At 36.8% G+C, this 13849-nt stretch overlaps 1 protein-coding gene across 1 annotated transcript; it reads left to right on the plus strand.

Moving 5' to 3' along the window:
• Window positions 1-939: 939 nt before the first annotated feature.
• Window positions 940-1772, plus strand: LOC107814638 (antimicrobial ginkbilobin-2-like protein). Its single transcript, XM_016640083.2, has one exon. The coding sequence runs from the start codon at window positions 976-978 to the stop codon at window positions 1714-1716; it is 741 nt and encodes a 246-aa protein (XP_016495569.1). The 5' UTR covers window positions 940-975; the 3' UTR covers window positions 1717-1772.
• Window positions 1773-13849: the final 12077 nt, after the last annotated feature.

Here is a 13849-nt window from a genome sequence, read left to right on the forward strand (position 1 = left end):
TTCCGGGAGGAGTCGGTAGTTGGGCACTTGATCTCTTCGGACGTGGAGAATGTGTGACACTGGGTTGGGGTTTGGTGAACCAACTGGTGACTCCTCTAGTTGAAGTATCGGGCCCCTTTTTCTGCTTTGGCAAAAAATACATATATAATACTTTTAAAAAAATTAAATAATTGACCATGAACACCGACTATGATCGTGTTAGACCACCCTAAATCTACACTAAAATCCGTGAAACACTCACGACCTATAAATTATGGATCCGCCATTGATCCTAATTCTTGAAGGAGGGACAACATATTTACCATAATTGATTTTTCCTTTTACGAAAAGGAAAATATAATTCTTCCATGTTTACCTAGTCCTTTTTCTTGGAGTAAAATGTTTTAGGTTTCTATAAATTGAGGATCATTTATTCTCATTCAATAACATCCACAATGTAGCCATATTTTGAGAGTATTATTTAGGGAGAGAATTTGGGGACAAGTGTTATAAGCCTACCACTTGTGTTTGCCTCTTTGTGAGGTTCTTCTCTCGATATTTTGTACGATCTTTTATATAATGGATTGCTAATCTCCACCTGTGGACGTATGTCAATTGACTGAACCACATTAAATGTTTATGTCTCTTTTGATATATTTCTTTTTTGTTATTTGATTTATCGTCGTTCAAAATTTGTTTTGTTAGTTTTCGCATGACATCCGACTAGATCCTAACAAGATGTACCTAGATATACCCGTCTTTGAGAATACATAGTCATGCTCCTTTTACAATTAATGATTTTTCCAACTGCATACTGTTCAACCTCTCCCACCCAAAACAAATAAAATACAACAGATGTAAAAAGCAAAAAAGCAAGAAAAAGTCCAGCCATATTGAATAACAATGGCCCATTTTCTCTAGTTGCAAATTGCAAGCTAGCTAGTATATAAAATGGTGTACTAAATGAAGTTTTATACCATCTCAATTCCCTAAAAAATGACTTCCTCAAAAATAATCTCTTCTCTATTTTTCCTTTTATATATTGCAATTCTTGCACAAACAGTGATTTCCACTGATCCACTCTTCCATTTCTGTTCAAAATCTGGAAACTTCACAGCCAATAGTTACTATGCAAAAAACTTGAAAAATGTCTTAGGTGATCTTTACTTAAAAACACCCCCAACAGGGTTCTCAACTAGCTCAGTCGGTCAAACTCCCGATCAAATTTATGGACTTTCTCTATGTCGCGGCGATGTTTCAAGCACAAATTGCAAGTCCTGTGTAGTAGATGCAAGTGAAGAACTTGGTAAACTTTGTCCTTACGATAAAGAAGCCATAATATGGTACGATAATTGCCTTCTAAAATACTCCTACAATGATTTTCTAGGAAAAATTGATAATACGTACAAGTTTTACATGTGGAATGTTCGTGTTGTTAGTAAGCCAGAATCTTTTAATGCAAAGACTAAAGAATTATTGGGAAGTTTGGTTGAAAAAGCTTATAAAAAGCAGAATTTATATGCAAATGGAGAGATGGAGTTAATTGGAGATCAGTATGAGAAATTGTATGGATTGGTTCAATGCACAAGAGATCTTTCTAGTGAAGACTGTAAACAATGTCTTGAGGGTATTATTACTGAAATTTCAAGTTGTTGTGACGGAAAAGAAGGTGGAAGAGTTGTTGGAGGGAGCTGTAATTTTAGATATGAAATTTACCCTTTTGTTAATACTCAGTAGAAGATGTCATAATATAAATCAAGATATGGTCACAAATTGATATTGTAATATGCTACATATGAGATCCAGTATATATATATATATATATATATATATATATATATATATATATATATATATATATATATATATATATAGTTTTAAATATATAAATCTTATTTTAATAAATTTAAAGATTTTATGTTCAAATTTACACCAAAAATAAAATAATTTGACTTACCTACTTTAGTTTCAATCGTTTCACATAAAGTAGGACGGCGGGAATAACATTTATATTACTCCTAGAACTTATAATGACAGAAATTCAGCCGCCATCGCACTGCGAACATTTATTGGTCAACTAGTTCATTATTAAATTCTAAAGGCAAAGGATCTCTCTCTAGTTTTAATTTCGATTCTTTTATCTGATCTAATTCTTAACCACGTATAACTTACTTATGATGTAATCAAAATGGGAATTACTTTACGAATAATTCATGATAATGCGAAGAGCATTTTGGGAGAAATTAATAGGTAGTCTTAGAGGAATTATGATATTAGCTATTTCTTTGCGATATTGAATGCAGATTTATTATAATATAATGTATATATTTCTCAAAATTTTCAACAGTATGTGTGTATTCTTTTGAATTAAATACGGTTGATAATGCACCTGCACTTGCTGTTGACAAACCATATCCGTCGGTGAGAATAGTCATATGTACAAAATTTCCATTCGTTATATTAATATATCCATGCCACAAGATGACTTGCTTGATGTACTACTCTAGAATTTATGTGGAGTGTGATATCTTTTCAGCCAAATTTAACCCCAAGAGTTGACTAATTACCGAAAAGCACTGAGAAGACAAATTATCAAAATCCATCATCAATATAGGATTAATAGCTGTTTATCCATAAAATAGTATAGTTGAATTTGTATGTGGTTTCTAGACAAGTGAATTAATTTGATTCAGAAATAATAAAATAATTGAAGAATAATACGATACTTACCCTCAAAATATAGATAACATAGCGAAAAGCAAAACTTCCGGTCACAACAATGATGAGATAAAAAAAATAAGAAAGTAAATGATATAAAGCTTTATATATAATGTAGTATAAGTTTGCCAGAAAATTTATGTCCCTTTACAATGATAACTGAGCTCTCTATTTATAGCTATGTCTTGGGAAGGAGGTCCTAGGATCGTGCCCTCATTTAATGTCAATTATGAGGGTTATTGATGAAGGTGTAACGGTGAAAATAAATGTCAATTCTTTGTAACGGGTTGCCGCTCCTAATACTACAAAATATTCTCTATTAAATGGTACCGGACGTAAAGCATTTAATACACCTTTATGAACATTCTCTCCCGATGACAAGAGAGATAGCTGCGTTCGGTGGCCATCTCCGTCTTGGGTTCCACGTGTCCTTCCTTTAGGTGACCTCGTGTCATATCATATTTTTCCCTATACAGATAGTCTCCCTGCTTTCCGGTAACACAACGGAAAGTTGGTAAAAATACTCCTTTTCGCGGGAATTACTATAATTCTCTTTGCAGGCTTCTGGCAGTTGATTAGACGCACATCTCTCCGCATTTAATGCCCCGAACATGCTTCATCCCACGATTCAGCACAACCTTTATCGATTATCGAGGTAATCATGGCCATGAATTTAGCCGCCAAAATTTTACTTATACGTATCACCTTTCTCCTATGTACTTCATAATTTCTCAAACTTTTAGCTTGCATCTTTGTTTTCCTTCTTTTCCCTAATTCTCTTCGAACCAAAAACCCTTCTCCTTCTTATTCAATGGCTTCTTCTTCCAAACGCTTTGGCTCTTCAAAAAAAAAAAGAGCAAGGCTGAGGATTCTGCTCCTCCAACAGTAGGTTCCATTATCCCCCGAAGTCTTAACACCACAAAAGATTTTGAAGAGAAACTCCCTACTGCTAACCCTCGTTCATGGGCTGTCAGTAGGTATCCTTCTTCAATTCGCCCTTCTAGTATTCCTACTATGAAGGAAGACTGCCGCTGCCATGAGTTTGAAATTATTGCTCCTGATCTATCGGAGCGAGTGACCCTTCACAGGGAAGGTTTTGCATATTTTTACATGTATTCCTTTACTTTGAGTGCTTTTTTCTTTGAGCGGAGCTTGATTCCGTGATTGCGGAGTTTTGCCTTCGCTACCAAGTATGCTTGGCATAAGTAAACCCTTATGAATTGTGGAGACTCTTCAAAAACATCAAATGAATCTTCCACCACACTTCCTTTCATTCTTCCACATTTTATAAGATCACTGATTATCCCTTGTATGCTACAACGTGCAGAAAAGTTGACAACAACCCAACGCTCTATCTTTGTCGGATCAACCAGTCTCTTGTTATTGAAATTCCTCCAGCCATTACGTGGAACAAAGTCATCACCACTAGCAATTGCTACATTATTTCCATCAGCCGCAGCTGGTCATGAAGGAGATGTTCCTCCTCCGCAGTCTCCAATTCAAGGAAATTTGGGGCAAAAGTACGTTGCCCCTTTTGAGGATCCACCTACTTCTCCCGGGGGCGTGGACACTTCTCTTCCTCCTGGTTCCGGATATGCTACAGTTTAGCTTTTCTTTTCTTTTTTCCATTCTTGTATCTTTGCCATTTTTGTTTTTGTAAATAAAGACACATTTTTGCTCAAGTATTGTTTGAGTCTTATTTTTGTTTGAATATCCATGCAAGTCTTTAATCTTTGCATTTGCTTAAGAATTTTTCGCATGTTTTCATTTTATGCTTTTCTATGCGTATTTTCGGATGCACTTTCTTTGGAGTACTTGGATTCCGAGCATTATCCCTTTTACATGAGGGTTCTTTAAGTATTTGCACAAGTTTAATTTTTTGCGTCTTTTCGTATATGTCTTCGGGTGCATTCTTCCCCTGAAGGCATTTTGATTTTGGGCATAAATTCTTCCGAAACCAACCCTTTAGCGTGAGTGTTTTTATAAAAGAGAGTCCTTTTATGTTTACGGTACTCTTGAAGAGGACGTCGCCTGTTCATTACGACACTGACATTTGAAGTACTTGTTTAACTTTCAAATGATAAAGTTAGTTCATTGTTCAGACAAGAAACAAGATAAAAACAAAAGGCTTTAATTACATTTAATTCCTTCTATTTTTAAAAGTACAAAAGTATTTGTTATGCTAAAAAAAGAAATTGACATTGCTTGTGGCTATCTTGTACCACTTGTTTCTACGGGGCTGGCTATGCAGTCCCCGATCTCGATGACACGTTAATACTTCTGGATTTTCGTTTCTGATCGACGTGGCAATTATTGATGCCATATCCTCATATATTCCCCCATGTTCGAATGCGAAGAATGCGAATTGGAACACTGGAAGTCTTGTGCCTTCAAAGATTCCACCAATGAATTACTAGATAATCCTTAACTCGGCAACACACCTTACTTCCCCTTAGGAACCCATGCTATTGAGCGAAGGACTATCTAACAATCCTCTAGTGGTTTGTGCTCGGGAATGTTTGGGTAACCTCTGTCCGATAGCAAACTTAACTTCCCAGTGAGAATTTGCTACCGAGCTAAAGATTATTTAACCGCCCCCAAGTGAAAACTTGCTTGTTTTCCTTGCTAACGAAGGTCTTATTGCTGCTGTCTTCGTAGTATGGTTTCTATCACTGCCTCATTAAAAACCTTGCTAGAAAAACCCAATTGGAACAAAAACTGAACGAAGGGAAAAAGAGTGCAGCACATACTTTCAGATTGGAGATTGTTCATTAGCAATAATATTTTTTGAGGTGCGCTGAGTTACAATTGTTGAGCAATTTGTTTCTATTTTGGTTCTCCAACTCGTATGAACCTTTTCTAATGATAGCTGAGATCCAATAGGAACCTTCCCACGTTGGCCCCATCTTCCCCGCATTGAGTTCCTGGGTGTTTTGGGTTACTTTCCTTAAGACTAACCAAGTCTCCTACTTTGAAATAACGGAAATTGGCTCTTCGATTATATTATCACTCCATTCTCTACTTTTGAGCTGCCATTCTTACATGCGCCAAGTCCCTATGTTCCTCGAGCAGCTCCAAGTTTATTAATATTGCTGCATTGTTCAATTCTTTATCTTTCTAGAAACATCTCAAAGTGGGTTCTCCCACTTCCACTTGGATTAGAGCTTCTGCGTCGTACACAAGGGAAAAAAGAGTCTCTCCTGTGCTCGACTTGGCCGTTGCTCGTTAGGCCCATAGAACTCCTAGTAATTCTTTGGGCCAATTGCCTTTTGCCGCTTTTAATCTTTTCTTAAGGTTTTGAATAATCACTTTGTTTGTTGACTCCGCTTGACTGTTTTCACTCGGATGTTAAGGTGAAGAGGTGATCCTCTTTATCTTCAAATCTTCAAGATATTTTGTAATTTTTGCACCGATAAACCCATTATTGCATGCTATCTATTTTGGTATTCCGAACTTACAAATTATATTTTCCCACAGGAAGTCGACCACTTTGCGTTCTTCGATCTTCTGATAAGGACATGCTTCCGCCTATTTAGAAAAATATACAATCAAAACTAAAAGAAATCTTACCTTTCCAGGAGCCGGTGGCAGCGGTCCAACAATGTCCATCCCCCATTTCATGAAAGGCGACGGGGACAGAACCGAAGGGTTCTGTCAGTTGATGTACTAGTGGTGCATAACGCTGGCACTTATCGCATTTTCGGACGAAGTCTTTGGCACCTTGTTCCATGCAGGGCCAGTAATATCCCGCCCGAACTAATTTCAGCACCAAAGAATCTGCTCCTGATTAGTTGCCGCATATTCTTTCATGAACTTCTCTTATGATGTAATTAGCTTCGGACGCTCCCAAGCACCGAGCCAACGGGCCTTGGAAGGATTTTCTATATAATTGGCCTTTCTTGAAGCTATAATGTGCAACTTTTGTGCGTTGCACTCGTGATGCTTTGGGATCTTTGGGCAACTTCCCGTGCTCGAGATAGTCGATTATTTCATTCTCTAGTCCCAGACCAAACCAACCGAATTCATCTCATAGTATCCATCTGTATCCAGGACTGAATTCATTAGTTGTACCACAATCCCTTATTTTGATCCCTTGATTTCTGTCGATGAGCCCAAGTTAGCCAATGCATCTGCTTTCGTGTTTTCTTCCCTCGGGATATGAGTAATTGACCACTCCCAGAATTGTGCCAACAGAGCTAGAAACTTTACCATATATTGTTGCATACGGTCCTCTTTGGTGTCAAAGATCCCGTAGACCCGATTTACCACCAATTGCGAATCACTTTTGATTTCAATGGCCTCAGATTCAAGTCCGCGGGCCAGTTCGAGCCCTGTAATCAAATCTTCGTACTATACTTCTGTCATGCCCCGAACCTGGGGGCGAGACTGGCACCTAGTGCCTCACCTATCCTTGCGTACCAACTTGCAACTAAGGGGCTCTGAACATATGATGTTATACTTTGGCCATAGGCTACATTGCAAGATAACTGCGAATGCTGACTAAATGTCAATATATAACTGGGCCGACAAGGCTGTCATAACTAGGGGTGGGCATATATCGGGTAAAACCGATAACCCGAACCGTTAATTCTTTATTGGGTTATCGGTATTGGGTTATTGGGCTAACGGTTCGGTAACGGGTTAAATTTTTTTTTATTGGGTTATCGGTTCGGGCTCGGTTTGCATTTTTGTTATTGGGTAAAAATCGATAACCCAATAAGAATGATATAATTTACTAATTTCCCCTTAAGTATATACTAGGGTTATTTATTTTCCTAATTCCCTCTTCACTCTTCAGTCTTCAGTCATTTGTCTCTCAGTTCTCATTCTTGTTTCCGTCGCAGCCCCCAAGAGTCAAGACGCAAGACTCACCACCAGTTCTCCGCCAGACATCAGTAGATACTGCACAGAAGTGGGAGCGTGCTTTTGTTAAGAAACAACAAAAGTTGGCAGTTTACACGTTCTGGCAGTTTGATTTCTTTGTTTTATATATTGCAAATTTTTTTAGTTGTTTTATCTTATCGGGTAAACCGATAACCGAACCGATAACGATATATAACCGATTAACCGATAACCGATAACCAATATCTTATCGGTTTGGTTATCGGGTTATGATATTTGTAAACCGATAACCGATAAGCAAAACCGATAATGTTCAAAACCGAACCGAACCGACCGATGCCCACACCTAGTCATAACTATTATAGCTGACAAACCAACCAAATATACATGCAAGGCCTGCAAACCCAACATATTGTAATAACTAACAGGATATGTCTACAAGCCTCTACTGATGGATATACTATGATTGGAACAGCTCCCCGACCTACTCATAACATATATACATATATATATATATACAAGATGTACATAAGGCTCTAGACCCGGAAACTCCGAAAGGAATGGAGCTTACCGATCAAACTGAACTCGGGCAACACTTATTGAGGAGGCCTACCCGTCTGTCTATCTGACTTGCATGCATGAAATGCAGCGCCCCTAGAAAAGGGACGTCAGTTCAAAATAATGTACTGAGTATCTAAGGAAATATACTAAAACTTGAAACTGAACTAATAATATAATACCTGCAAATAGCTGGAAGTCAAAGATAATCTAAAGATTTGCTTACCTGCTGATACTGACTCAACTTTCTCAATATAGTAAGTAAAATAGTTGTTCGGCCCTATAAGGCTCGGTATATATATATATATAACTGCTCTACCGTAGTAGGCTCGCTCATAGGCTCTCAGCCATACTAGGCTCTGTATCTCGACCAACTGGGCTCGCTCATAGGCGCTTGGCTATAGTAGGATCGGCATATAACTTACCATCTGATCAGAAGTTGCCTAATAGGGGCTGCCCATCGATTAAAACTCGATGGTAATGAATATACTTTAATACTGTATATATAAATTCTCTGCTCTCTTGACTGGAAGAATGAAATACTCAAATGAATATGAAGTCCCGATAAAGAGAATATTGTAACTTGTGAGACTAGCAAATTATATGTAAATTTTGGGATATGAATTTTTCTTTATGCTTCGTTATCAAACTTGTGTAATGACAAGATCATGCCAAAATGAAGGAAGAGTTTAGCTTTAACATACCTGGAGTAGGAAAACTCCATATAATATTCTTGGAGAAGCTTGTACCGTACTCTTCTAGAACCGCAAAATTTCACGTTGCTACTATCCGAACAAATCCTTGTTGGAAAATTTGCTTCTATTTCTAACATTTTTTGAAAAGGATCATCTATATCAAAGTGAGTATTTAGCTTCTGGTTCCTTGAAACTTTTAGATATCAAACCATGAAATTATTTTGAACAAAATCATTCTCTGAAAATGGATAACGTTTGAGGACTAAGAATGAAATATCATCATTCTTTTGAAATAGGTAACATTTGGAAGATTTAAGAAATGGAATATCATAATTCTAATGGATAACGTTTGAAGACTAAGAATGGAATATCATCATTCTTCCTAAATGGGTAATGTTTGGAAGATTTAAGGAATGGAATATCATTTTTTGATATTTTTTGGTCTTATTTGTGTCCAAACGCATCGATAAGAATCCTTAATTGCTAGCCACATAGGTTAAAAAAATGCTTAGTCACTTCTCACATTTGTGGCTTCTCGCCACACATTCGGGTAATAATTTATAATTTGTATCCACTTATTAGTTAACTGGGTAATATCCTGTAACCCGGTAATAAATTAATTACCCGCATAATTGAGAATTATTCCCTCTTACTTAAAATATTACTCACTTTTCACATACCTTATACACCTTTCTAGCATGGGCATGTAGTACCTTGCATGTTACTAGTCCATAAATATCGGGTATTTTAGCTTGGGCCGTATTTTACCCCAATATGCCAAACTTGGACGAAAAATTCATTTTCTTTGACTTGCTTCCCCTTTCACCTTTACGAATTTATTCATCACTTGTGAAATAACATAATCCTTATAATCTCCAAATAATCTTTTACTTGGACTGATGTCAATTACCTTACGAGAAATCCAACGTACAATACTACAGGGTGCAACATCATCGTAACTTAATACTGCAAAGCATAACATCACCGTAATGTAATACTGCTGGGTATAATATCATCGTAATATACTACTGTAGAGGGTAACATCATCGTAATATATTACTGCAGAGCATAACATCGACGTAATACTGCGGGGCGTAACACAATTCCCCCTTTAGAACATTCGTCCTCGAATATTGACTGTTGCATTTATCATTTTCATAACTTATATCTTCCGAATACTTTAGAACTTCCCTTGCCATCTAGGCGATTGTTCTGTGAATGAGTCCAAAGTCCAGGGCATTCCCCCCTTAGGCCTCCTTCTCACACCACAACTTGTAGTCAGAATCCTTCCAATCTCGTAACTGTTACTACCTTTCATCATGCAACCTGTACAATTTTGACCTTGTAAGTGTGCCCAATCTCTAGGATTCATATGTAGAGCTTGATAAGATTCCCCTTTGGGCATATATGAGTATATTGAAGTTCTTTGCTTGGTACTTTGTTGAATTCACAAATATTGCTATATCTCATCGCATAGGTCCATTTAGCCATCCGTATGAATTTACTTCCATAACTCTTACTTTAATTTATCGTTGCTGAGTTCTGCTACCAAAACCCAGCTTACTCTCATTGCTTATTGTCGGGCCCCCTTTTTCTAGAACGAAATCGGGTTTATGACACTTGAAGGGACAACTCATTCCTTTTGGGAATTGGGTTTGCGTTTGAAGAGTCGCCACCTAATGATTAGGGTGCATTAGGACACCAAAAGAGTTTGATTTTGAATAACCAGAGATTAGGCTAAGGGCTTGAAATTATTCCAAGGGAAAGGTGTTAGGCACCCCTCAGAATCCACTAGAGTGGTTCCCGACTAGACAATTATTGTGAATTTTGGGTGCAATTAACATGTAGACAAATAAGGCTCAAATAAGAGGGGGTTTCATATAATGGTTTGCAAACAAACAAAGTTTGGAAGAGCAAAGAAAGCTGATTTTTTAAAGAAGGAGTTGAAATGATAAAAGAAATAAAGAAATAAGGGAAAGGGGGTCCTAGGTTTATTAACAATATGGATCACTCCACACAATACCCGGTAATCACTCCTCAATGAGGGGCTACACGTGACATTATTGCATGGTCATCATATCCATATCTAGCCTTCCCACCCCGTTAAGGTATTTAAAGCGCGGATTGGTCTCGTTTACTTATTGCATGCTATTACCCGTCCCAATCCTATCAGTCCCGGAGGCATTTAGGACTACTAATCCTAAAAGGGAGGGATATTAGGCTTATTTGTAGCTTCAAAGGAAAAAAACTCTAAGGCGACATGCAAAACATGTATTGCAAATTGGGGAAAATATATAACAAGCAGAGGCTCAGATATACCTCCTTAAACAAAGAAGCACGTAATTAGCATGACTTACATATACTGTTTAGGTCTGATTTAAAAGGTATTAAAGACGAGTGAGACGAAATTGTTGAGACAGTTTCATCTTATCACATAGCTTAGATAAGAAGTCCGAATCAGGCATGCCTGCTGGTTGTACTATACCAGCCATCTATTTCGTATTTCGTATTTTGTATCCTGTATTCCATATTTCGTATCTCTTATATATTGTTGTTGTTATTGTTGTTATTTTTATTACGCATTTCTATGGTACTAATAAATCATCTCCTATTGCTTTTTTGAGCCGAGGGTCTCCTGGAAACAGCCTCTCTACCCTTCGGGGTAGGGGTAAGGTCTGCGTACATATTACCCTCCCCAGACCCCACTTGTGGGATTATACTGGATCGTTGTCGTGTCGTACCTTAGGGCTTGCCTAAGTGTTAGACAAGGATCTTTTAAGCATGATATCTACTGGATTTAGAAAGAAATGAAACAGTAATGCTCGAAATGAACTGTTTAAATGTGTACTCGTTAAACTTGCTAAGTGAGAGACTCAGATTATTGAAAGAGAGAGGCAGAATTTAAACGAATTGATTACAAGTTCTGCAAACGATAACAGCCATTACTACTGATTTTATATCTAACACTGAGTGACGCGAATCAGATTTTTATTAGAAACTCCTATAGGCATGCTTTCTAGGCGTTACTGATTTTAAGACCTTGTAGACGTAGCATCGAAATGCAGAAGCCTTATATACATGATTTCTAAGTGAAGTTTGAATATGCAAAATCCTATAGACATGATTTCTAAGTGAAGTTAAATATGCAGAATCCTATAGACATGATTTCTAAGTGAAGTTAAATATGCAGAATCCTATAGACATGATTTCTAAGTGAAGTTTGAATATGCAGAATCCAACAGACATGGTTTCTAAATGAGGTTAAATATGCAGAATCCTATAGACATGATTTCTAAGTGAAGTTAAATATGAAGAATCCTATAGACATGGTTTCTATATGAGGTTGCATATGCAGGAATATAGTAGTCATGATTTCTACCCTTTGCATACATAGTTACCCACCTTTTTTCACGAACCAACCCCAAATGTTTATTACAAATTATTACAAACCAAAATAAATAAAATTACATCAGGAAAAGTAAAAAAAAAAGTACAACTAGAGGAAGCCTGATTCTGACTTCATCTCTGAGTTACATGATAGACCCAACTCAAAGACCATTGATCCAAAACCTTTCTCCAATCTGAGTGTGTCAAAGTTCCCTAAGAGCCACAATGGGACTCCGGGAAATTCTCACACCCAAATTGCATTATTAGAATGGGGATAAGTGCAGTGTGGAAGGGCCAACCCTCAAGTGTCCAAGTTCAGAGTTAACTCAAGGGGTCCCAAGGCAAGGCTCATAAGAGGGGGACAAAACTTAAAGTCTAAGAGAGAGTGCAAGTGAGGAGCAGAGTTCTGGGGAATAAAGGAGAGGGAAACAACTACAAACTGTCGCACCTCGTTTTTCTGCCCCCGAGAGGGGTGCAGGAGTTTTTTCCAATTAAAGGACAGTTGAAACGGGATTTATTTATTTATTTCAGAGTCGCCACTTGGGAGATTTAGGGTGTCCCAAGTCACCAGTTTAATCCCGAATCGAGGAGAATATGACTCTGTTTATTATTCTGCGAACCAGAAATCCTGAGTAAGGAATTCTGTTAATCCGGAAAAAGGTGTTAGGCATTTCCGAATTCCGTGGTTCTAGCACGGTCGCTTAACTGTTTTTATTCTTGGCTTTAATTATCTCGATTATACATTTTTATTGCATGATTTTGTTACCGCTTCTGTTTAGATTGTTTATAATTAAAGACCCTTCTTCGAATCAAATCACGCGTACGTGTATTCGTTTCATATATTATATATTTTTTTAACGTGAGGAATCGTGTCACGCGTACGTGTACACAATGATATTGATAATATATTTATTATAAACATAATTATTTTTTTTCGAAATTGTGTTTAAAAATAAAATTAAGAACATTCGCCTTTCTTAAATAGTAAACCGCACATCTCGGGATTTATAAAATTAATTTAATATCCCCCGACGAATCTCTTTTTTCATAAAAATTTGCTCGAAATTGCGCGAACGCATAATCCGAATTGCTTTTAGAAGTATAATCAAGTCACGCGAACGCATCCTTAATTATGCAAATATTCTTGACAGTAATATAAATTCTCTACAAATGTTTATTGCATCCATCTATTTTTAAATGTAAGAGTCATAGAGAATCACCGATTGGGATGCCACCAAATTTCTTGACAAAGAATTCAAAATTTATTAGGCGTTGCTACAAGTCTTATTTTATGCGTATGAATTATATACCTCAAAACTATTCAAATTTTAAAGAATTAATGATATGAAAAAGAAACAAACAACATGTAACTAAAAATAACCATTCTTATCGTGGATACGACATTAATATATCCAAAAATCGAATCGCATATAAAACTGGAAAAAGAATTAATTTGATAGACAAATTAATAATTTCTGAAGAATTTTTATTGTTATATTTAATGCGAACTCTATTTCTACATATCCTTGACATAAAATGTTGCAATTCGTGCTTATAAATCCCATATCCTTCTCATATACTTGTTTTTAGTCCAAAGTTATAATTATTTAGTTAATTTTTGATTACGAAGATTGAGTTTGAGATAAATAAACCAATTCTTATTCTCTGCC

Source organism: Nicotiana tabacum, chromosome 8 (genome assembly GCF_000715075.1).
Source record: "Nicotiana tabacum cultivar K326 chromosome 8, ASM71507v2, whole genome shotgun sequence".
Classification (NCBI taxonomy): Eukaryota; Viridiplantae; Streptophyta; class Magnoliopsida; order Solanales; family Solanaceae; genus Nicotiana; species Nicotiana tabacum.

Excerpts from the sequence above, each read along its gene's own strand:
- LOC107814638 (XM_016640083.2), top strand. The coding sequence starts at position 976 with ATGACTTCCTCAAAAATAATCTCTTCTCTATTTTTCCTTTTATATATT.